We start from the raw sequence: 24,910 nt of genomic DNA, 5'->3' as shown, positions 1-24,910 counted from the left end.
CATCATCAGAAATGCATTGTGCAGGGAGCCCGGGCTCTGCTCATCCACGGGTCGCCTCGACCTGCCCTTTCACTCCCGGCCTCCACTCATTCACGCCGCCCGCCCGCGGCAGGGGCACGCTGCTCACTGTTCATCACACTTCACTTCTCACTCTCAGCTCGGCGAGCCGCTCTGCGCCGGACTGAGCCTGAGAGACGCGGGACCCGCCAGCCTGGCCCGGCTTCTCCTTTACGTGCACGAGAGGGTGTTGGCCACGTTTTTATTCCTGCCTTCCGACGCTGGAAAAGACTGAGGGGCCTACGGGAGGACCGGATGTGAGCCAGCACTGTGTCCCGAGGCTCTCCTCGGGCCCTGTGTGTTGGGGTTAAGATCGGTTGTTAAGGCCCCTGAGTTCCTGTGCTTATTCCTTCCTGGGGACACATGGGAAGCGTGGAGAAGACGAGGGTGCGGCCAGCATCGGGCCTAAGAAGGTGGCCGGCATCGCGTCGATCAGGCGGGGCTGCTGTCGAAGCCACGGGCACCGCTGCCACGTCAGTCTGAACGCGGAGTCGGTTTCCCGAGAGCCTGTCTCCCAGAGGGGCTGTCAGGGCTCTTTTCTCTGCGCAAACGTCAGAGTCGCCAGCGCGGGCTCTGGGCCAGGTGGTGCTTCTCGGAGGAGGAGGCGCAGTTTGGTCCCCGTGTTTGGTGCCGGGGTTCAGTCCTGCACCGGCTTCTCCCGGGAGAGACTGCCCGGTCTTCCTGACGCCGCAGCCTCAGACAGCAGCCCTCACGTCCTGGCAGTGACATCAGGTGCATTGACGTCCACCCAGGTCAGTCGTTCCCAAAAGCGTATTACAGGGGTTTGTATTGACCTCAGAGAGGAAGGGGGAGGGAGAGAGAAGCATCAGCGATGAGGCAGAGTCATGGGTCGGCTGCCTCCCGCACGCCCCCACCGGGGATCGAGCCCACAACCCGGGCCTGTGCCCCGACCGGGAATCCAACTGTGACCTCCTGGTTCATAGGTGGAGGCTCAACCACTGAGCCACTGGCCAGGCAATGCCTTTACTAAGTATCGTTGTTTATGGAACATGCCTGTCTCCGTGTGTGTGTGTGTGTGTGTGTGTGTGTGTGTGTGTGTGTGTGTGATAGATATTTATACTGCTCTCTTTCTGAACATCTTTGCAAAAAAACCTTTTCCCCAAAGATCTGTCTTGTCTTGTTTGTTCATCAGCTCTTTCTTCTTTAAATTTTTAACCTCATGTTCTTTCCTTTGGTTGATGATAGGAAAACTAAGGCTGTGAAGAACTCTACTTGCCTTTCACAACTAGAGGGTTCGCCTTCCTGGGGAGGTTGGGAGTAACTCAGACTGGACAGGTGAGGGCTCTCTCCGCCCACGTCCAGGTTCAGCAGAATAACGAGAAGGTGAAATAGCTCCACTCCCCACCTCTGTCCAGGAACGCGTGTTCCCGCACCGACCTGACCAGTCCTGCCCACGGCCACATCTGAGGGTCCACCTCTCAGCCCAGCATCTTCTCCAGTAGATGACACATGTGGACACACCCAAGGTCAAATGTGCAGTTAGTCAAAGTCAAGGGACCCCACACGATGCACTTTGATGGAACAAGACAAAAACAGAAACCCTCTCCCTGTCGCCCGTCATAACCGTGGATTCTACCAGTGGATGTGTTGGCAAGCGCATTCGTGGGAAGTGAAATATTCTCCTGGAGAAATACGAACAGCAATTCGCTGGCCAGGACCACTCACTGACGCCCTACTGTGTGCCTGGCCCTGTGCTGTCCTGCCGAGGTCACACTTCTGGTTTACTCTGTGGTCTCTCAGCCCCGTGTTCCCCAGCGGCTGCCCCGCCCACATTCCTGATACCTGTGCTCAGTGGATGGTTGAGACAGTCAGTCAGCGGGGTGGTCCTCCCGCCTAGAAAAGAGCGTCTCATCCAGGAACCTGCGCTCTGATGGTGGTGAGGAGGGCGAGGAGGAAGGCGTGTGTTCACGGACACGCCCGCTGCAGGTCTGGGTGTTTTCTCAGAATTCCCATGTTGGGATCCTAACCCACAGGCGGTGGTTTTAGGAGGGGGCCTTTGGGGGTGCTTGAGCCACGAGGGCAGGCCTGGTGGGGGGCGTGAGGGCTGCTCTGACATGTGGACCGGGGGGAGTCCCTCTCCCTCTGCTGGGCAAGGACACGGGGAAACGTCTGCCACTTGCACCATGGCCCTCACCCGGCCTCGCTGGCCCCCAGACCTCACACTGCCAGCCCCCAGGCCTGCGAGGAATTGATTTCTGCTGAGAAGCTGCTGGGTCTGGAGTATCTGTTAGCAGCCCAAATGCACGAGGGCACCCATGTGTGTGGAGATCTGAGACAAGCAGAAGGCATTTCCCATGAGGCACCTGGGTAGGTGGACCTTCCCAGGGGAGTGTCCAGCCAGAGACAGACTCTCAGGAGCAGCCCAGCATCTGACCCTCAGGGCCGTGGGGGCACGAGGTCAAGAAAAGAGGAGCCTGGCCGGGTGGCTCAGTGGTCGAGTGTCGACCTAGGAGCCAGGAGGTCAGGGTTCGACCCCCGGTCAGGGCACCGGCCTGAGTTTCGGGCTCGATCCCCAGTGTGGGGCGTGCAGGAGGCAGCCGGTCATGATTCTCTCTCATCGTTGATGTTTCTCTCTCTCCCCCTCCCTCCCTCTCTGAAGAAAACATACATTTAAAAGAAAGGAAAAAAGAAAAAGAGAAGATATTGTCAACAACGACAACATCGACAGCTGGCCCTGACTGACCCGGGCTTTGGAGCGTCCGGGACTGTGGCAGGGAAATGCCGGCGGTGGAGCTGGTGGTAGCGACAGAGCTTTGGGGTGACGGACACCCCATGACGGGCCAAGCCCCTTCTGAGGATGATGAGCTTCGCACCGAGCGGGGCTGACGGCCGAGCGGAGGAAAGGGCAGCACCTGCCCGAGGAGGCGTGTACAAAGCCAAGAACGGACGTGTTCAGGCTGGAGCTGTTCTTCCCGCCGGGCTGTGAGCCAGCGGAGGCCGGTGAGATGCACAGTGTGGTCGGCAAACACGACGTGGAACAGAAGCCGTTCTGAACCCAAACCCACGGAGCGTCACGAAGCCTTCGTAGCCGGGAAGCCCCATTCTCTGGGCTCCGGGATGGAGAGGAGTTGCGTTTAAGCTCTTCGGGCGGAAGCAGAGCGGCTCCTGTGGAAACAGACCACGCAGCGTGGTGGCGGCTTCCTCTCGCCCACACTGGGCACGGGGTGGGCCCAGGAAGCCTGTCTGCACGGGAGCCCCTCCCCGAGTGCCCACGAAGAGCAGGTCTGGCGTCAACCTGTTTTGCGGGCTCTCCCCAGGGTCCCCCATGACCACTGTCTTCATGGCTGCCGGCCAGTGAGACTTGGACCTGGAGTCCGCTCCGTGCCGTGGAAGAAGCGAGCGGGGCTTGCCTTTCGCGTGTCCCTGTCGTCGGTCATGATGTGGCTCATGGTGGAGCCAGACTCCATTCCCGGCGGCCTCGTCCCAGGGGTGGTCCTATTGGCTCTCGGCAAAAGGTGACAAAAGTGAGGTTTGGTTTTGGTCCCCAAACTTCCAATGTGTTCCATCCCACCCACACTTCAACCCTTGCTCCATGGTCAGTTCTGTTATTTATTTATTGAACTCTCACCCGAGGATATTTTCCCATTGATTTTAGGGAGGGTGGGAGAGAGAGGGAGAGACAGAGAGAAACTTCGATGTGAGAGAAACACAACGACTGGTTGCCTCCTACACGCATCCCGACCAGGGCCAAACCAGCTAGGGCAATTCTCTTATGTTCTTATTCATCACACTAATATTACTTTTACTTATTACTGTATTTTAACTTATGTCTCATTTATTAAATGTAACATTTTGATATGAGTAATATAAATATGACAGCGCATGGTTTTTATAACAAAAACAATATTACTAGTTATTTAGTTGTATTTTGTATGAAAGTTGTTCATCATAGAAAGGACTCTGGGGGCCAGCAGCAGAGGGGAGTACACTGGGTTAGGGACCCTCAGTAGAGGCAGGGACAGGACTGGTTGCACCTGCCACCGTGGCCTGCATGGCCTTGCCTCGGCCTCTAGAATTGGCAGCTCTGACGTTTCTTGTCTCTGGACGCTTTCCTCCCTATGTTATGTGCCTGATGAGGACTTTATGCAGAAGGAGGTAAAGTATAGGGGGTGCAGCACAGAACAGGGCAGGGCAGGCAGCATGCAGGAAAGAGGAGGGGCTCAGAGCCAAGGGACTCGGGTTCTTCTTGTGCTTCACGACTTGGACAAATCACTTTACTTACCTGGACATTGCTGTCTTCATCTGTGAAATGGTGCTGATGGTGTGATGGTGGTGATGGTGATGATGGTGGTGGTGGTGGTGATGGTGGTGGTGGTGGTGGTGATGGTGGTGATGCTGGTGATGATGGTGGTGATGCTGGTGGTGATGCTGGTGGTGATGGTGGTGATGGTGGTGGTGGTGATGATGGTGGTGATGATGGTGATGGTGGAGATGGTGGTGATGGTGGTGATGATGGTGGTGATGATGGTGGTGGTGATGCTGGTGATGATGGTGGTGATGGTGGTGGTGATGGTGGTGGTGATGGTGGTGATGCTGGTGGTGATGGTGGTGATGGTGGTGGTGATGGTGGTGGTGATGGTGGTGATGCTGGTGGTGATGCTGGTGATGATGGTGGTGATGGTGGTGGTGATGGTGGTGGTGATGGTGGTGATGCTGGTGGTGATGATGGTGATGGTGGTGGTGATGGTGGTGGTGATGGTGGTGATGCTGGTGGTGATGCTGGTGGTGATGCTGGTGATGATGGTGGTGATGGTGGTGGTGATGGTGGTGGTGATGGTGGTGATGCTGGTGGTGGTGGTGGTGGTGATGGTGGTGGTGATGGTGGTGGTGATGGTGGTGATGGTGGTGATGATGGTGGTGATGCTGGTGATGATGGTGGTGATGCTGGTGGTGATGCTGGTGGTGATGGTGGTGATGGTGGTGGTGGTGATGATGGTGGTGATGATGGTGATGGTGGAGATGGTGGTGATGGTGGTGATGATGGTGGTGATGATGGTGGTGGTGATGATGGTGATGGTGGTGGTGATGCTGGTGATGATGGTGGTGATGATGGTGGTGGTGGTGGTGATGCTGGTGGTGATGCTGGTGATGATGGTGGTGATGGTGGTGGTGGTGGTGATGCTGGTGATGATGGTGGTGATGCTGGTGGTGATGCTGGTGGTGATGGTGGTGATGGTGGTGGTGGTGGTGATGGTGGTGGTGGTGGTGATGGTGGTGGTGGTGGTGGTGATGCTGGTGGTGATGGTGGTGATGATGGTGGTGGTGGTGATGGTGGTGGTGGTGGTGATGGTGGTGGTGGTGGTGGTGATGGTGGTGGTGGTGGTGGTGATGGTGATGGTGATGGTGGTGATGGTGATGATGTTGGTGATGGTGGAGATGGTGGAGATGGTGGAGATGGTGGAGATGGTGGAGATGGTGGTGATGGTGGTGATGGTGGTGATAGTGATGTTGATGGTGATGGTGATGATGGTGATGATAGTGGAGATGGTGATGATGGTGGTGATGGTGGTGATAGTGGTGTTGATGTTGATGGTGATGGTGATGGTGATGATGATGATGATTAACTGAAACCGACACACCCTTTATAAGGTTTCAATTAAGGCATCAAAGTCAAACGAGTTTACGGAGCCTAGAGAGAGCTTGTGTGTTCTTCCAAGCAAGGTGTTCAGCTTTACATCTTTTATAGCCTTTGCAGCTCAGGAGAGAACTCAGACCAGCTTAAAGGATATGTCAAATGCTGAATGGTTATGCACACTGGGAAAGAATGAAGAAATGGGCTGCAGAGCAAGTTGGAGACGTGATGGGCCGGCTGTCAATGGACCCCGTCTGGGCTCTTTTCTGTTAGAAAACATATTGCGCATCCACACAATTTACATTCCGTTAAAGATTTCAAAACCCCTAGTACCAGCTCACATGCACTGGGTGCTGACTCTGTTCCATCTTTTTACAGGAGTAGAAAGGTGCTCTCCTACTATGTGTTCATTGCTGTCCTACTATGTGTTCATTTGCAATGTAATCTGGAGTCTTAATCGCTAGTCATAACATTGCTGGCTTGGCAGGGGTGCGTCAGAGGTGACAGTCTCCGGGCAGGAGCAGTGCTGGACTTGAATGGTCTTCGAGGCTCATTCCACCCGTGGCCTCTATGACTGTGGGCTGTGTGTGTGCTCCAGACTTTAAACAAGTAACTTCCAAGTGGATGCAAGTCCACGGCTGAGCGAGAGCTCGCCTGCAACGTAGCATGTTCTGGTTCCTTCTTTTTCTCCTCATTCTAAGTTTTCACCTACACATTATTCTCTGATTTTTTCCCTACTCTTCTGCACAGGATTCTTCCTTAATCCCAAATTGCTGCCTTTTGGTTGTAAGCAGTTCCGAATCGTCATTGGCTGTTTCATTAAGTGAAATAAACATATCCCCCACAAGGTGGAATGTACTTGCAAATGAATGACATGGGGATATAGCATTAATTTGCTTCTAAGTCTTTTCAATCATCTATGTTAAAGGGTTTAACTGATTTTTTTCCTCCAGTGGAACGAGAAGTGGTTGTTAATTTTTTATCACCTCCCCGAATAGACCGCGCCGTCCCTAACGGATGTATAACCAGAACTACTCTCCGACAGAAGTCGTCCGTGAGGCGTGGCAAGATCTTGTGGATTCCTGGCAGCGTCTGACCAGGAGGCATGTTTTCCCGGACAGCTTGCATTTGTATTCAGTTGCTTTTATACTTTCGGTCGCACATTTTGATTTTTAAGAAAAAAAAAACTTATATATGACGTGGACACAATAATGTTGGGTAGAATTAGACCGACAGAGGCCATTAAAGCTCCCTGTCCCCTTCCCGGCAGGTGAGAATTCACTTTGAAAAGTCATCCACGCCAAGCTAGGACCTTCACAGCCTCCGTGGCAACTAATTCTAACCAACACTTTCTGTCAGGATTTTGCCCACAAACAATGGAACTGAAAGGCCTCTTGTCATTGTTCACTTTTCAAACCTTCCGGAAAAAGGCAAACAATGGATTATGATTCTTCACAAGGTCACGAATTTGTAGTAAAATCATGAGTTTAAAACGATGAGTCTCTTATTAAACTCATCACACTAAGGTTGCCTCTTGTTTGTTTTTTACTGATAGGAGACTGTGGACACTGGCATTAAAGGTGGGGTGGGTGAGTATCGGCTCGGCGGGGAGATAAGAAGTTACTAGACAGCCTTTTATCCACTCGTCTGCTGATGGGCACTTGGGCTGTTTCCAGATCTTAGCTACTGTGAATGGTGCTGCTATAGGCATAAGGTTGCATATAGGCTTTCTGATTGGTGCTTCGGGTTCCTTAGGAGATAGTCCTAGAATCACTGGGTCAAATCCACATTTAATTTCTTGAGGACACTCCATACCGTTCTCCACAGTGGCTGCACCGTCTGCATTCCCACCAGCAGTGCATGAGGGCTCCCTTTCCCCGTGTTCTCGCCAGCACTTGTCGTTTGTTGATTTGTTGATGGCAGCCGTTCTGACAGGTGTGAGGTGACACCTCGTTGTGGTTTAAATGTGCAGCTCTCGGATGATTGGTGACTTGGGGCACCTTGGTGGGGGGTGAGAGACAGGCTGGAGTGAGAAGGAGGTGCGGGTGCCTTAGGGTTGGTCTCCACCCTTTCCTCTCAGGACGGAGAATGCCTAGTGTTTCTCATGGACCAACCCTATGTTTGCTCAGACCGATGCTTTGGCCCGAGCTGTCCCCTCCAAATGCATCTTAACCCCTAGGAGGAGGATCGTTTGATTGGACGAGGAAAAGTCCCAGGACGGGATCTCTGGGTTTGAGAGTTTTCACAGGTAATTTTTATTTTTGAGGCGCTGGGGGGAGGTCTTTGAAATGAAGATTTAAAGCAGCTGTAATCCCCACAGTGGCCGCGTGGTGGCAGCGTCCACGGGAGCAGCGTCCTGCTCGCCCCCCTGGAACCCCGAGCCTGGAAACACCTTGCACACCTGAGAGGTGAGTCCCGCCCCCTCCCCTTCCATCTTTTTAAAGTTAAAAACCAGTTTGGGTTCTTCCTCCCTTTTCAGAATTGAATCTAAACCTGTTCACGGTTGATTGTAGACAGTCTCACACTGTCCTGCCTGTGGAACGCTACGACTTCCAGGATTCCTGGGGAGAACGTGTCCACGTTTTGGTTTAATAATCGATTTGTCGTGTGATTTTGGGCGAGTGACTTAACTGCCCTTCGTGGTAGCGTCTTCATTTGAAAAACAGGCTACTAACCTGACGGTGGAGCTTGGCGCCTTTGCCGGGGTTGTTTGAGGATTAAAGAAGTTAAAAAGGCGTGACGAGCGCTGTACGCTGTGCCTATTGGCTGTTCCGATGCAGCCGCCTGGTATCCCACGGCGTGACTGTCCCACCGCTTGTCCACGCGTCTGCTGGTGGCACTGGGGCTGTTTCCAGATCTTCGCTGCTGTGAACTGTGCTGCTGTGACCTGAGGGGCACACATCCTTTGGAATCAGTGTTTCATGTTTTTCAGATAAATTCCCAGAAGTGGAATCACTGGGTCAAATGGCAGTCCCATATTTAACTTTTAAAAAATATATATATTTTATTGATTTTTTTACAGAGAGGAAGGGAGAGGGACAGAGAGTTAGAAACATCGATGAGAGAGAAACGTCGATCAGCTGCCTCCTGCACACCCCCCACTGGGGATGTGCCCGCAACCCAGGTACATGTCCTTGACCAGAATCGAACCCAGGACCCTTCAGTCCGCAGGCCGACGCCCTATCCACTGAGCCACACCAGTCAGGGCACCATAGTTAACTTTTTGAGGAAACTCCACACTGTTTTCCCACAGTGGCTGCGACAGCCTGCAGTCCCACCAGCAGTGCACGCGGGCTCCCTTTTCTCCACATCCCTGCCTGCATTAGGCCTTTATTGATTTGTTGATGGCAGCCATTCTGACAGGTGTGAGGTGATACCTCATTGTGGTTTAATTTCCATCTCTGTGATGATCGGTGCCCGTTGGCCGTCTGTACGTCCTCTTTGGAGACAGGTCTATGCAGGTCCCCTGCCCATTCTGTAACTGGATTGTTTGTCTTCTTGGTGTTGAGCTGTGTATGTTCTTGATGTGTTTTGGAAACTAAACCCTGACCAGATGCGTCGCTGCGAATACGTCCTCCCATTCAGCGGGCTCCCTTTCATTTTGTTGTGGCTCCTTTTGCTGTGCAGAGGGTTTTAGTCTGATGTCCCATTTGCTTGTTTTCCCTTCGTTCCTCCTGCCCGAGGAGACACGTCGGCAAGCGTGTGGCTAAGAGAGACGTCTGAGACGTCGCTGCCCATGTTTCCTGAGAAACGGCTCTCGGTCGTGAGAGATCCCCGGGCACCGGGCAGGGGAGAAGTCTCCGTCCAAATCGGTCAGCCGAAGGCGGCTCCCAGCATCGCAAGGGCGGGTCCGCTGAGGCACCAAGGGCTGCCCTTCCCCCAGGGCTGCCTTGTCCTGCTGAGGTCGGCCCCGCCCTGCCCTCGAAGGGGCGTCTGCAGGTGTCCTGGGTGGGGACGGAGTGAGAGCCGTTGCTGTGGCAACGAGGGGACAGTTGGCCCAGGAAACACCCATGAGAAGCTGTGCTGGTGTCGGGCCAGCGGCGCCACCAAGAGTTTAAAAATGCGGCCGCAGGTCTGAGGGTCCCCCCGTGGGGGCCGCAGAGCGTGAAGGGCAGGAAATTAAGGCTGAGCCGCGTGCCCCAGCCCTCGGAGCTGCTTTAGCGTCAGATGAAGCGAAGTGGAAACCCACGCAGCCAGGAGGCGACTTTAAATCAAACTTCAAAATCATTTTGTGTTGTAACCCCCTGGCGCGCTCAGCATTGCAAGTAAGACCTCTTTCTTTAAAAGCCAAGAATAGGTAATTCAGTACAAGCCCTCCCGGCCCACCTCCCCTTCACATGCTCGGCACACGCTCAGGGAAGCAGGTGGCCAGGTGGGCGGCCGCCACGCAGCTCCCGGGAAGGGCTGCCCAGCCCGATGCCCGCCGCCCCTGGCGCCTCCACAGGAGCGGGGCCGCGTGGGCATCACGCTGAGGGCCCGGTGCCCCCGGGTGGCTGCGTGCAGAGGGCCCTTGGGGAGCAGACGCCTGCCTGGGGGTTGGGGTGCCCTGGCTGCTGCCTCTGTGGGGTGGTGGGTGCGTTTATCACTCGGGGACAAGGTGCGCTGCCCCAATTTAAAAACTATATGTATATTGTATTTTATTTTTTTCTTTATTGATTAAGGTATTACATATGTGCCCTTTTCCCCCCATTGCCCCTCTCCCCCCACTCATGCCCTCACCCCCCTGGTGTCTGTGTCCATTGGTTAGGCTTATCTGCATGCATACAAGTCCTTTGGCTGATCTCTCCTCCTTACCCCCACCCTCCCCTACCTTCCCTCTGAGGTTTGACGGTCTGATCGATGCTTCTCTGTCTCTGGATCTGTTTTTGTTCATCAGTTTATATTGTTCATTATATTCCATAAGTGAGTGAGATCATGTGGTATTTACCTTTCTCCGACTGCCTTATTTCGCTTAGCATAACGCTCCCCAGGTCCATCCGTGCTGTTGCAAAGGTTGATTTCAGAGGCGACTCGTGTCCGTTCTGGGAGCCTCCCCCACTCCCTCCCTGCACGCCCCTCCCTCCCCGACCCACTCGGTGTGGCTCCAGGGGAACAACTCCTGTCTCACTTAGGGGCCAGAGCCTCTTGGGCCGGGAACCGCCTCCCGCAGCAGAGAGGGGAGGCTTGTCGTCCAGGGTGAGTGCACAGGAGATTCCAGAGGCTGACGGCCCCTCGGCCCCCGTTCCCTTCCCTAGGGCTCGAAGCCTCCGTGCAAATTAGGAATCTAATCAGAAAGGCTTCTCGGCTGGAACAGGCTTAATTGGGAAATCCGCTCAATCAGGGCGTCCTGGGGGCTGATGGAGGGGAGAGCACAGCCGACTGATCCTGGTTAAAGGGGCTGGTGATCGTCTTGTGACACTTTCAGGAAATTGGGTGTGTGTATGTGTGTGTGTGAGTGAATGAGTGTGTGTGTATGTGTGTGTGTGTGAGCATGTGAATGTGCATGTATGTATGAGTGTGTACGAGTATGCATGTGTGCACATGTGTGCACATGTATGTGCATTGCATGCATGTGTACATGTGAGTGTGCATGTGTGTGAGTGAGTGTGCATGTGTATGTGTGAGTGTTCATGTGTGCATGTGTGTGAGTGTGCATGTGTGCATGTGTGTGAGTGCGTGTGAGTGTGCATGTGTGCATGTGTGTGTGAGTGCGTGTGAATGAGTGTGCATGTGTGCATGTGTGTGTGTGTGAGTGCGTGTGCTCATGGCCCCTGATTCTGCGTGCTTCGCTCCACAGCGAGGTGTGCAGGGTGATTCACCGTGAACCGGTCGGCGCTGCCCCAGCCGCTTGTCCCCACGCACAGCCCTGAGGAGGCCAGAGTCCTGGGCAGACCCCGGCACCGCCTCAGCGACGGGACCTGGGGCGGCGGCCCATTGATGGCTATTTGGTTAATCCTCCCTGCGGATATTTTCCCACTGATTTTAGAGAGAGAGGAAGGGAGAGGGAGAGACAGAGAGACATCAACCTGAGAGAAACACATCAATTGGTCGCCTCCTGCACGCGCCCCGACCAGGGAGAAGCCTGCAGCCCAGGTACATGCCTTTGACCGGAATCGAACCCGGGACCCTTCGGTCCACAGGCCGACACCCTGCCCACTGAGCAACACTGGCCGGGTGACTCTAACCCCTTTAAAGGAGCGTGTGGGCTGGGGGCTCCCAGGTAACGGGCCAGAGAAGGTGGCGCAGGCAGCGGCAGAGATGTGGTTCCCACCTTGGATCTTGGAACCTGAAATCACCTAGCTGACCCACGCCCACGGTCGAGCCACGCTGTGAACCAGGAGGTCCCAGTTCGATCCCGGGTCAGGGCTCAGGCCCGGGTTGCGGGCTCCATCCCCAGTCGGGGGTGTGCAGGAGGCAGCCGATCAATGATTCTCTCTCATCATTGATGTTTCTATCTCTCCCTTCCTCTCTGAGATCAATAAATATATATATTTTTAAAAGTTGCTTTATTTTTTCATTCTTGACTCTCAGAAATTTCAGGAAATGCAGGGAAGTAAGGAGAGAAGCAGTCACTTAACCGGGCCAGGAGCCTGGGGCCCGTTTCAGGGTCCGCTGGTTCCGGCTCAGGGACACCAGCCGCACGGCTCACAGCGCTGCTTCTGGGGCAGCGCGAGGAGGCCCCCCAGGAAGCCCGGATGAGGTCGCCCCGCCTTCGGCCAGAGATGCCCTCGCACTGACTTCGTGGCGACCCGCTGATGGCCCCTGTGCTGCTGGGCTGTTGAGCCGAGGCCGGAGCTGACCGCACGTTTGTGATGACGACTCCGGACGCGAGCCGCTCGCTGCCTTGGTTCCCTGGACACGCGGTCGGCTCAGTCCCGTCCCCGCGGAGTCTTTTTAAAGCTTTAATGAAAACGTTTTCATCTCTATCCTTTGGTTTATTATGCTTAATGCCACTAAAGCACTTTTAAATCCCGGACGGCTTTAGTAACCGTGGTCTCATTTTAACCTGCGGCTCTGGGTACAGAATGCGGGAGGCCGAGGCCAGTCAGCCTCTGAGGCTCCGGGGGCCCCACAGACAGCATCAGGCACCGTGAGTGCGAACTCCGTGACCCACGAGTGAAGAGGAACGCGGTCGTGGGCCTGGAATGACCGTCGGCCAGGCTGCCGCACAATCTACTTCAGGAATAAAAGTGGCGACAGCTCTGGCCGCCCGTTCCCGGGACAGGAAGCGAGAACAGACGGGACGTGTCCTGAACGGGGACCAGGCCCTGTCCTGCTCCGTGTGAGCATCGGGCGCGTTTCCATGGGCGGCGCTGCCTTCTCGCTGCTGCCAGTAAAACGCCGACTCCTCGCCGCCCGAGCGTTCACGGTCACGGACACGTCTGCCACCGACACTTACAGGTGGTTCCTTTTTCTTTTCACGCCTGGGAATATTTTCGTACTTAAGCTCTGAAGGGACGAGACTGGAAGTTTCTCGGTTGCAGAGCGAGCCTCTCGAAACCAGTGGAGTGACCGAATGAGGTGGTGACCGGCATCTGCGGTGCCAGCATCTGCTGGCCGAGCCCTTCAGGTCCCGGCAAAATGAACGACTCCTCACCCTCGATACCCACCCCCCCGTCCCCCCGCCCCCCCGGGGCTGTGTCACCCCCCCCCATTACCCTGTTACACCCCCCCGCCCGGGGCTGTGTCACCCCCACCCTGAGGGCTGTGCGTCTTCTTGCTGCTGGTGGGAGAGCCTTCCAGGTGACCCCCACCCTCCCCTCCGCCTTCTTTCCTTCCATTCTTTCTCGCCTCTTGCCCATCCGTCCCCTCGGGAGTTCGCCCCGAGCTCCCTTTCTCTGTCGGTGCCTTTGACCAAGTGATGCCCTCGGCCTGGAGCCCTCGCCTCCCCACCCACATCCCTCCTGCTCCTGATGACGCCTCCTCCAGGGAGCCCTCTGGGCCTCCCTCCCAGGCGGACACTTCTCCGTGGGTGCCTCCGCTCTGAATCCTGCTTTGAGTGACGGAATGTTCTCCTTTCCCTTTTGCTGTGAACCTTGTGAGAGCAGGGGCCATGGCAACCCCAGAACCAGAGCAGCACCCAGGATGGGCAGACACTTACTCTCTGAGCGAATTTCCCCTCTTTAGTGGCCTTTCATCTTACCTGCCGGGAGCCAGTCGATCCTTGCTGTTTCAAGGGACCCGGCACATATGGCATACTGTTCTTAATATGTTTGCTCACCTTCTTGGCACTATGTGTTTTAACCAAGGTCACCTCTCTGAGAAAGGTTGTTTCCCCAGGTAGGGATTTTCCCGAAGTTAGGGAGGGAATAAAACCCCTTAACTAAGTGCCAGGCGGGTAATTAATCACTTTAACTACGAACAATCATGCTTAAGCTACATAATCTTTACTCCCTGGAATGGAGATAAGAAACGCCCTAACCTTTGGAATAGAGATTGATAGGATTGGAATCAACTGGTATAAATACAGATGTTACAAGACAACAGGACATAGAACCTAGACACAGAATCTAGACACAGAACCTAGATACAGAACCTACACAGAACCTAGAGACAGAAGAACTTCGCTGGAGAGAACATGGCAAAAGATCCTGGACAGAAACTGGCCACAGAACCTAGAGACAGAACCTAGCCAGAGAACCTGGCTGAAGAACCTAGAGACAGAACCTGGCTATAGAACCTGGATAGAACATGGCAAGGGAACCTGACTAGAACCTGGTGACTGAACCTGGATGGAGAACCTAGCGAGGGAACATGGCTACAGAACCTGGCTGGAGAACCTGGAGAACCTAGATGCGCTGGGGTCCAACCCCAGCAGGTCCAGGGGTCCCCAAAGGTGTGGATGGAGTCGGCGAAGAAGGAATGACATGGAGACAGCGTTCAGTTGATCAGCAGCCTAGCCGGGATCTCTAGCCAAGTTCTGGTCAGGATCTCCAGCGAAGTTCTGGTTAGGATCTCCAGCCAGGTTCTGTAGCCATGTTCCCTCGCTAGGTTCTCCAGCCAGGTTCTGCCCAGGTTCTCCAGCCAGGTTCTGTCACCAGGTTCTAGTCAGGTTCTCTTGCCATGTTCTATCCAGGTTCTGTAGCCAGGTTCTGTCTCTAGGTTCTTCAGCCAGGTTCTCTGGCTAGGTTCTGTCTCTAGGTTCTGTGGCCAGTTTCTGTCCAGGATCTTTTGCCATGTTCTCTCCAGCGAAGTTCTTCTGTCTCTAGGTTCTGTGTAGGTTCTGTATCTAGGTTCTGTGTCTAGATTCTGTGTCTGGGTTCTGTGTCCTGTTGTCTTGTTACATCTGTATTTATACCAGTTGATTCCAATCCTATCAATCTCTATTCCAAAGGTTAGGGCGTTTCTTATCTCCATTCCAGGGAGTAAAGATTATGTAGCTTAAGCACGATTGTTCGTAGTTAAAGTGATTAATTACCCGCCTGGCACTTAGTTAAGGGGTTTTATTCCCTCCCTAACTTCAGGGGAAAATCCCTACCTGGGGAAACAACCTTTCTCAGAGAAGAGACCTTGGTTAAAACACATAGTGCCAAGAAGGTGAGCAAACATATTAAGAACAGTATGCCATATATGCCAGGTCCCTTGAAACAGCAAGGATGGACCGGCTCCCGGCACTTACCCTCACCGATGTTCCCAGGGCCATTGGAGCGATTTCTAAACTAAAATGTAAACACAGAGATGAATGGTTTCCTTCACTCTAGTAAGTAGGTCTTGGGAGTAAATGAAAAGCATTGCCCTCAACTTGGCCAGAATCGACTGAGCAGGTGAGAGGACTCAACGCAGCAAACCTGGCCGCTGACAGCCCCGCAGCCAAACCGAGCGGAATGAGTCGGGACAGATCGCCTCAGACTCGTGCTGGAAACCCTGCATTTACTCATCGTTAGAGACACACAGCGATTCCCTGGGGGAGAGACGGGCCAGGCACGCGAGCACAGTTCATTTAGAAAGAAGCGGTGCCACCTTCCGGGTATCGTGGGGTCGTGAGCGTTCTAAATGCTGGCGTGGCTTGTCTCTGTACACACAGCCCGCCCTGCCTGTGGGTGGCCGTGTGCGGGTGGCGTGCGGGTGGCCGCGTGTGGGTGGCCGTGTGCGTGTGGCCGCGTGTGGGTGGCCGCGTGCGGGTGGCCACGTGAGGGTGGCCCTGCCTGTGGGTGGCCGTGTGCGGGTGGCCGTGTGCAGGTGGCTGTGTGAGGGTGGCCCTGCCTGTGGGTGGCCGTGTGCGGGTGGTTGTGTGTGGATGGCGTGTGGGTGGCCGTGTGCAGGTGGCCGTGTGAGGGTGGCCCTGCCTGTGGGTGGCTGTGTGCGGGTGGCTGCGTGAGGGTGGCCGCGTGAGGGTGGCCGTGTGTGGGTGGCGTGCGGGTGGCCGTGTGCAGGTGGCGTGCGGGTGGCGTGTGGGTGGCCTTGTATGTGGGTGGCCGTGTGCGGGTGGCTGAGTGTGGGTGGCCGCGTGCGGGTGGCGTGTGGGTGGCTGCATGTGGGTGGCCGTGTGAGGGTGGCCCTGCCTGTAGGTGGCCGTGTGCAGGTGGCCGCGTGAGGATGGCCCTGCCTGTGGGTGGCCGCGTGAGGGTGGCCGTGTGTGGGTGGCGTGCGGGTGGCGTGCGGGTGGCGTGCGGGTGGCCGTGTGCAGGTGGCGGGAAGCCTCACGCGCTCGTCAGAAGCCCTTTCTCCAGGAACCGGAGGTTCGAGCCCCCGGCCGCCTGGCAGCTGCCCGCGGGCGCCGTCCTGGGGGGCCCCGCTGCCTCCCTCCGCGGAGTCCGTCTCGGGTGACAAGTGAGGAGACTGGCGAAGGCAGATTTCCCCTTAGTTCTCGACTTTTTCTTTAACTTTTTCTGGTTTTTGAGTGGGATGCCCAGCTCTTCCATGATGGCGTTGAAGGAGAGGCACTGGGGAGGCAGAGGACAGAGGTCAGTTAACCGGCTCCCGTCCCGCTGCCCAGGCACGTGCGACACCAGGATGCGCCCGCCAGTGCCCACACCTCCGCCAGCCCGGCTCCCGCCTCTCCTGCGTGGGGAAACTAAGGCAGCGGGCGAACGTGGGGGTTTCATTCGCAGATGCAGTGACACAGACCACCTGGCGGCTCTCAGAGTGGACAGCGTGCCCTGCCCGAGCCGAGAGGAGAGCTAAGCCCCTGCCCCCTGAGGTGACCCAGGCCCGGACCCTCGGGGGACGCCGGAGAGAGTGGGCAAACCTTTGCTGCACCAAGGCTCTGCCTTTTTCCCTCATGAGCCTTGCTCTGTTCCTAAAATACAATCTAATTCTTGGTGACTTTCCTTTCTGATCAAAAAAAAGAAGGAAAGCACCATTTAAAATTGTATATTTTCTGCGGAAAACACACAGAGACCGGCCAGCAGCTGTGAAGGGGCGGAGGGTGGGATGGAAGCGAATGTGTGCGTGAGCGACACGGGGGACAGCGGTGATCGTGGACACACGTGGATGCAGAGGGCGCGTGTCCGTGGGTTTCACCACGCCGTTCGCATGCACGGTGGGTGGAAGGCGAACGAACCGACAGGACCCCGGTCCTCTCTCCCAGCCACGAGGTCTCTGACACATTCCTGCCTGGAGGGATCTCATTAAGGGGGGGTTGTTTTGTTGACATTACTCTTTGTTTTAAGAACATTTTTATTGATTTCAGAGAGAAAGGGAGAGGGAGAAAGAGAAATATCAGTGATGAGAGAGAATCATGGATTGACTGCCTCCTGCATGCCCCACACTGGGGATCGAGCCCACAACCTGGGCATGTGCCCTGACTGGGAATCGAACCATGGCCTCCTGGTTCATAGGTCAAAGCTCAACCCCTGAGCCACGCGGCCAGGCTGTTTTCGTTGATATTACTCTTAAAACACCCTCTGAGGTCAGAGCCTTGCTCCTGTTCACAGGCTCACAGTGTGGATCTGGCTGACGTCAAATGGCAGCCGGCACCCAGCAAGCCCTCCGGGCGCGAGGCCTGAGAGGAGGCTCGGTGTTCTGTGTGTGCAAAGCACACACACCCAGTGTGCCCCCTGCACGCCCATGTGCGACGTGTGCTTTTGCAAAGCGGCACCCCATTCGGTTCCACAGAAGAGTTGATACTGGCAACGCCTGCCTCTGCTTTCTCGCCCTGTCCTCTCCCAGGGAGTGAATCCATGTGACCGGCTGGGGAGCCAGAGCAGCGAGAGGGCACGATGCTCAGAGGAGATTGCTCCCTGAGCAGCTCTGTCCTGTGAGTGGGAGCAGCTCTGTCCTGTAAGTGGGTGTCCCCGGGACCGTGGCTGGTGTGAGTGGGTGTCCCCGCGACCGTGGCTGGTGTGAGTGGGTGTCTCCGGGACCGTGGCTGGTGTAAGTGGGTGTCCCCAGAACCGTGGGTGCTGTGAGTGGGTGTCCCCGGGACTGTGGCTGGTGTGAGTGGGTGTCCCCGGGTCCGTGGCTGGTGTGAGGGGGTGTCCCTTGGACCGTGGCCGACTGAGCCCTGCTGTCCAGGGAAGGGTGACCAGCCGGCTTCCCTGTGACACCATGCCGGGGTCCAACCCCAGCGGGTCCAGGGGTCCCCAAAGGTGTGGACGGAGTCGGCGAAGAAGGAAGGACACGGAGACAGCGTTCAGTTGATCAGCAGCCTAGCCAGGATCTCTAGCCAGGATCTCCAGCCAAGTTCTGGTCTGGATCTCCAGAGAGGTTCTGCTTAGGATCTCCTGCCAGGGTCTGTGTCCATGTTCTCTTGCTAGGTTCCCCAGGTTCTCCAGCCAGGTTCTGTAGCCATGTTCCCTCGCTAGGTTCTCCAGCCAGGTCCTGTCCAGGTTCTCCAGCCAGGTTCAGTCACCAGGTTCCAGTCAGGTTCTGTTGCCAATTTCTGTAGTCAGGTTCAGTCCAGGATCTTTTGCCATGTTCTCTCGCTAGGTTCTGTCTCCAGTTTCTGTCCAGGATCTTTCCAGCGAAGTTCTTCTGTCTCTAGAGAACGTTCTGTGGAGGTTCTGTGTCTCCTGGTTCTGTCTCTCCTAGTTCTGTGTTCTAAGTTCTATGTCTTGCTGTCTTATTACATCTGTATTTATACCAGTTGATTCAATCCTATCAATCTCTATTCCAAAGGTTAGGGCGTTTCTTATCTCCATTCCAGGGAGTAAAGATTATGTAGCTTAAGCATGATTGTTCATAGTTAAAGTGATTAATTACCCGTCTGGCACTTAGTTAAGAGGTTTTATTCCCTCCCTAACTTCAGGGGAAAATCCCTACCTGGGGAAACACCCTTTCTCAGAGACCTTGGTTAAAACACATAGTGCCAAGAAGGTGAGCAAACATATTAAGAACAGTATGCCATATATGCCAGGTCCCTTGAAACAGCAAGCATGGACCGGCTCCCGGCAAATTCCCCCTTTTTTATTTTTTAAAAGCCAGGCATTAAAAAGAAAAACCCCAAATGCTCTCTTGTATCCATTTTAAGAGTAGGATTGGCGCTTTCCGCTATTACCTGAATCCTGGTCTATCACCCCAGGGAGAGCTTGCCAATCCTGCACTTTCCCGGGGTGGAAAGGCTGCAGTGGGGTTAAGGATAGGGCTCCTTGGGCCTACCTCCTCCCATGCCTTTACATTTACCTTTCCTTCCTCAGAAAAGCATGGACATACTTCTTGTATAAAACGTTCTGTCTGACTGGGAGTAACCTTAATTTCTCTGCTAGCAAGCATATGTGTTAAAAGATCAATACAGAGTCTTTTTTCTTTAGACTCAGTATGGCACATCTTCTTAATCTAAAGATCAATACAGAGTCTTCTTTCTTTGGACTTAGTATGGCACATCTTCTCAATCTAAGTTCTGTACTATCCACCTTCTTACCCTACTTATCCTCTATAGGGGGGTCTGCAGTACCCTGGTGGGGGGGCTTACCTAAGGGTCCCTGTTCGGGCGCCAGATGCCGGGGTCCAACCCCAGCGGGTCCAGGGGTCCCCAAAGGTGTGGACGGAGTCGGCGAAGAAGGAAGGACACGGAGACAGCGTTCAGTTGATCAGCAGCCTAGCCAGGATCTCTAGCCAGGATCTCCAGCCAAGTTCTGGTCTGGATCTCCAGAGAGGTTCTGCTTAGGATCTCCTGCCAGGGTCTGTGTCCATGTTCTCTTGCTAGGTTCCCCAGGTTCTCCAGCCAGGTTCTGTAGCCATGTTCCCTCGCTAGGTTCTCCAGCCAGGTTCTGTCCAGGTTCTCCAGCCAGGTTCAGATACCAGGTTCTAGTCAGGTTCTGTTGCCAATTTCTGTAGTCAGGTTCAGTCCAGGATCTTTTGCCATGTTCTCTCGCTAGGTTCTGTCTCCAGTTTCTGTCCAGGATCTTTCCAGCGAAGTTCTTCTGTCTCTAGAGAACGTTCTGTGGAGGTTCTGTGTCTCCTGGTTCTGTCTCTCCTAATTCTGTGTTCTAAGTTCTGTGTCTTGCTGTCTTATTACATCTGTATTTATACCAGTTGATTCAATCCTATCAATCTCTATTCCAAAGGTTAGGGCGTTTCTTATCTCCATTCCAGGGAGTAAAGATTATGTAGCTTAAGCATGATTGTTCATAGTTAAAGTGATTAATTACCCGCCTGGCACTTAGTTAAGGGGTTTTATTCCCTCCCTAACTTCAAGGGAAAATCCCTACCTGGGGAAACAACCTTTCTCAGAGAGGTGACCTTGGTTAAAACACATAGTGCCAAGAAGGTGAGCAAACATATTAAGAACAGTATGCCATATATGCCAGGTCCCTTGAAACAGCAAGCATGGACCGGCTCCCGGCAACACCAGAGGCTCCGTTTCGTCTCGTGGTCACAGTCTGAACATTTAAGATCTGAGCATCTGTGAGTCTCTGTCCTATAATCCATCGGACGAGTGAAGAGGGTTGGAATGGAAAAGAGTGTTGTTACTGAGTCAGAATGGAGACGGGGCCCCCTGGGGAATGGGATCGGCAGGACCTTAGGGAGAGGAGGGAGGGAGTGAGAGAAGATGAAACCCATCCCACAGAATCAGCATTTTGTCGTCACGCTTTGCACAGTTGAACGTCTGAATCTACTTTTTTAGGAAACAGCGGCTTAATTTTAAGGCATGAAGACAGGACTGAGGGATGCGGGTGGGAGAGCAGATCCTGCAAACACGGCCCGCGGAGCCCCCACCCTCAGGCCATTTCTAAGAGCCGTGCCCTCGGTCTCCAGCGTTGAACAGAGCGCGTGAGCTTCACTCTCCTGGGGACGGGGACGGGGCAGGGAGTGACGGTCGCTTACGCTCCGCGGATACGAAGAGCATCGTGACACCGATTAGGAGGGGAATTCCTCTGGGAGCACCTTTCTTTCTAAACCGATTACACAGTGTGAACGATGGTGTGTCTGCATCCTCTCGCCTCTCGAGCTGATCTGCCACCTTCTACATCCTGGACGGAGTGGTCCCCGAGCGGAGCCGCCGATGGGTTTGCTTACACGGAGTCCGTGCAGCACACACAAAGCCTCGCAGGCAGAGGAAAGGAGGAGACGGAGAAACACGAATACGCCAGAAGCTACGATGAGCACGCGGATGACGTCACAGCCAGCACAGCGGGCACGCGTGAGCCGCACAGCAAAGCGTGACACAGGCGTCCACCAACAGGACGCCTCGAGAGCGAGTTGAAGGTTAAACCAGGCCGGCTCCCCCTTTACGGAAAGACAGTCTCCCTAGGAGGCCCAGGGGGGGCTCAGGGCTCTCGCAGCCGCCTGGAGATTGGGGGCACATTTTCCTGATGAAGCCTGTTATCCTCAACCCCTAACCACCCCCCACCCCCTGCTGGCTTGGGGAGCTGCTGGGGAGCTCCCGCGAAAGGGAAGTGAGATAGAGCGAGATTCGGCAGGAACAGCCACCACGTTTGCAGAGCCTGGGCCCAGTGGGGGGCTGGAGCCCCGTTCAGAATTATTAAGGATTCGAAGGCGTGACAGCGGAGCGTCAAGTCAGCCCTGCAAGGAGCAGCACCTTTGACTCCGCGGTGGCCCCGTACCCCGCAAGGCCGGAGCTTGTTTACTCTCGTCTGTTTGTGAAGGAACCATCGTAACCACAACCGTCCTCCCAGAGGCCTGTAAGCTCCTGTGTGATTTCCGTCAAAAATAACAATCATAGGAAACCATGGCTGACGGTTGAAAGCAACCTTCATCCTAACTGCGATTTGGAAAATAGTGTCTAACACGTTTTCTCGACATTCGGGTGGCTCATCGTGCCCCGGGCCAAGGAAATACACGGGCGCTGTCCTTTCTGGTCAGACCCCGAGGGGTCCACGCTCAGGTCGGAGACACCGTGTTTGCATCTTTACATAAATCGCTTTGCATGGCCGCGTGGCTCAGCACGGGCCTAAGGGAGGTGCTGCTTCCCTCCTGGACCGGCTTTATCCCGTCCTCGCTCATCTGAGGAGCAGGTCTCCGCTGCAGAAGCGACGGAGCCTGCATTGCTTCCCTTCGCTCGGAGAAGCGCTCACTGGATGCCACCTGCACGGCTGCCCTCGTCCCCTCGTCCCCGTCCACGGCCACGGCAGAGGAAGGCCAGCAGCCCTGCCAGGGACGCGGCAGATCTTTGCTCTAACTCAGCAATGGCGCTTCTGGGCATTGCAGTCCACAGACCGTTACAGAAAGGGGCGAGCGCCCCCCAGGTCCCCCAACTCGCGACGGTAACCCAGACTGCAGGCGCCCAGGCCCGGGAGCAGGGGCTCACCTGCTGGGCGTCGCTGCTCCCATGGGACGTGTACAAGAACTCGCCCACGGCCACGAACACCGCCAGCACCAGGCCGGCCGCCAGCACCACGAAGATGCCGCCGATGTTCTCCACGTCCAGGGCGCTGGCCTCCTGGCCGTCCTCCTCGGGGCAGCCGCGGCCTCGCCACCACTTCTCCTTCATGGTGTGCAGCTTCCCCTCCTCCTGCAGCTGCAGGATGGCGATGGTGACCCTGTCCCGGAGCGGGGAGCCTGGGGGCACAGGGGGAGGGAGTGAGGGAACCTGTCCAGGAATGGGGGGCGGGGGGAGCGGGGGGGCTGGGGGCACAGGGGGAGGGAATGAGGGACTCTGTCCCGGAGCGGAGTGGGGGGAGCGGGGAGCCTGGGGGACCACAGGGGCGGAGGGAGGGTGGTCTCACAGGGACCCACCGACTGGCTGGCAGGAACCCTCCACCCTGACTGGCCAAGGGCACGGACGCTCAAGCCTGTACTTCGAAGGCTGAGGTGAACCCTTGTCCACAGTGTCTGTCCCTTCTATTTATTTTTTAAAATTTTTATTATATTTTAAAACCTATTGTTATTGATTTCAGAGAGGAAGGGAGAGGGAGAGAGAGAAACATCAATGACGAGAGAGAATCACTGACCGGCTGCCTCCTGCACGCCCCCCACTGGAGACCGAGCCCACAACCCGAGCTTGTGCCCTGACCGGGGTCCAGCCGTGACCCCCTGGCTCATAGGTCGACGCTCAGCCACAGAGCCACGGCAGCCGGGCAAGCAGGGAATGTTCTAGATCCGAATAGATTTCACCTTCAGTCATTGTTGCTGCTTAAACGCCCTGAGTGACACTGGCCGTGCACGTGGGTGCACACGGCTCGCCCTGAAGAGCAGCTGATCTCGCTTAACCGTCGATTCCTCACGGAGGAAACACCCCGCAATCCGTCCCACAGCCGCTTCCCGCCGGAGGCCCATCGGCCCCAGCCTCCTTCCACAGCCTGTGGGGCCACAGCGTGACGGGCTCGCAGCCCGATGACAAGCCCCCAAATGCGCTGCTTCTCACCCGCGAGGGAAGGCGCCCCCACTCTGGCGTGCGCGTCCAGACGGGCGCCGATGGCCGAGCCCTGGCTGAACTGCGCGCTCACATCTTTCTAGCAAAACAGCGATTCCTCCAGGCCGCCTCCCGCACGGGGCGCAGGGACACTCAAAGGGCCGCGTGCATTCAGGGTGTTGGAGACGGAGCCCCTTGCTCCCCCCCCCACCCCCCCAGAAACACTGGCTTCAGAGTGACATTCCACTCAGTGAGGAAACAGCCACCCAAAGGCTCCTCCCACAGGCACAGTTCACAGGTGGGGGGACCCACCTTGTCATTTTCTATCCTTATTGCCAGGCAGGGGGCTTGGGGGGCAAAGGGGGGTGCGCACAGGCGGTTGAGGTGGGGTAAAGGGTGGAAGACGGAACGATAAGAGGTCAAGTTTCCAGTTTTATAGTTTAGTCCACAGACAGTCGCACTGAGGAAGGGCAGGTGCTCCTCTAAGGGCACGCAGAGTATTTACACCCAATTGTAAGGTTTTTGTGTTTGTTTGTTTTTTAAAATTGATTTTCACAGAGAGAGCAAGGGAGGGGGAGAGAGAGAAACATTGATGTGAGAGTGAAACACCCATCAGCTGCCTCCTGCACACCCTCTACGGGGATCGAATTAAGCCCACAACCCAGGCATGTGCCCCACTAAGGTAGAAAAAGTACATAGGCACGTGTAGGAACTGGAAAATAATGCCAAGGAAATTAACCAGAAGATGTTCTTGTTAAGACCTTTGGGGTAAAATAATAGAAACCTATAGGCTCAACCAGATGCTAGAACTTGAATAATAGAAACCTACAGGCTCAACCAGACACCAGAACATGAAAGGAGTAGTGACTTCAAAGTTTACTCGGTTACGTGTCTGGGACTGAAGACTCAAAACAGGCCTCTGACCTAGGGGGCGTTTGCCTCAGTGATCAGTCCACTCAGGCCTTGGAGACCTGGAAGGTGGAGCAGATTTCCCGAGCCCACTTCCCACCACGCTCACCGCCACGCTCCCTGCCACACTCACCGCCACGCTCCCTGCCACGCTCCCCGCCGCTTTCCCTACCACGCTCCCTGCCATGCCCCACGGTGCCCGCGCCCTCCTCAGCCTCGGCTGATGCTCTGCCTCTTACCCATCGGGGTCCCCACGCCGTAGCCCTTGGAGTCGATGAGGCCCCCGATCTGCGTGAGGCTGCAGTTCCTCTGGGTCACGTACTCGATGCTGGTCGACTCCATGAGCAGCGCATAGTCGGCGGTGAGCACGCGCTGGATGCCGTCCTCGCTGCTCCTCACCAGGGCCGTCTGCTGCCTGCTGCCCATGAAGGCCCACATCTTCTCGTAGGTGGAGATCCTGGACTTCTGCAGGGACAGGGAGGGGCTGAGAACATGGTCCCAAGGCCGTGCAGAGCCGGTGGTTCAAACAGTGCAGGGGAGACCTTCGCCCCCAGCCTGCACATAGCTGTATCCCGTCCCCAGCCTCCCCTAGCCCTGTCCCCTTATAGGCCTGTCCCCTGCACCTGCTGGAAGGCAGGGGTTGATGCTGTAAGCGCCTGTCTTCTTGGTGGGCTGGC

At 55.5% G+C, this 24,910-nt stretch overlaps 1 protein-coding gene across 1 annotated transcript in view; it reads right to left on the bottom strand.

Annotated features, from left to right (window-relative positions):
* Positions 1 to 16,066: 16,066 nt before the first annotated feature.
* The window catches only part of GRIK1 (glutamate ionotropic receptor kainate type subunit 1), a 119,971-nt gene continuing 111,127 nt past the window's right edge, over positions 16,067 to 24,910 (bottom strand). Inside the window, exons 14-16 of the mRNA XM_036352717.1 lie at positions 24,473 to 24,698; positions 22,281 to 22,531; positions 16,067 to 16,512 (exon numbers count right to left, since the gene is read on the bottom strand). Coding sequence (XP_036208610.1) covers positions 16,270 to 16,512; positions 22,281 to 22,531; positions 24,473 to 24,698 — 720 coding nt within the window. The 3' untranslated portion in view covers positions 16,067 to 16,269. The remainder of the gene's footprint in view (positions 16,513 to 22,280; positions 22,532 to 24,472; positions 24,699 to 24,910) is intronic.

Source organism: Myotis myotis, unplaced genomic scaffold, assembly GCF_014108235.1.
Source record: "Myotis myotis isolate mMyoMyo1 unplaced genomic scaffold, mMyoMyo1.p scaffold_m19_p_2, whole genome shotgun sequence".
Taxonomy (NCBI): Eukaryota; Metazoa; Chordata; class Mammalia; order Chiroptera; family Vespertilionidae; genus Myotis; species Myotis myotis.
Note: the sequence above shows the minus strand (reverse complement) of the source record. Positions and strands in the feature narration are given on the sequence as shown.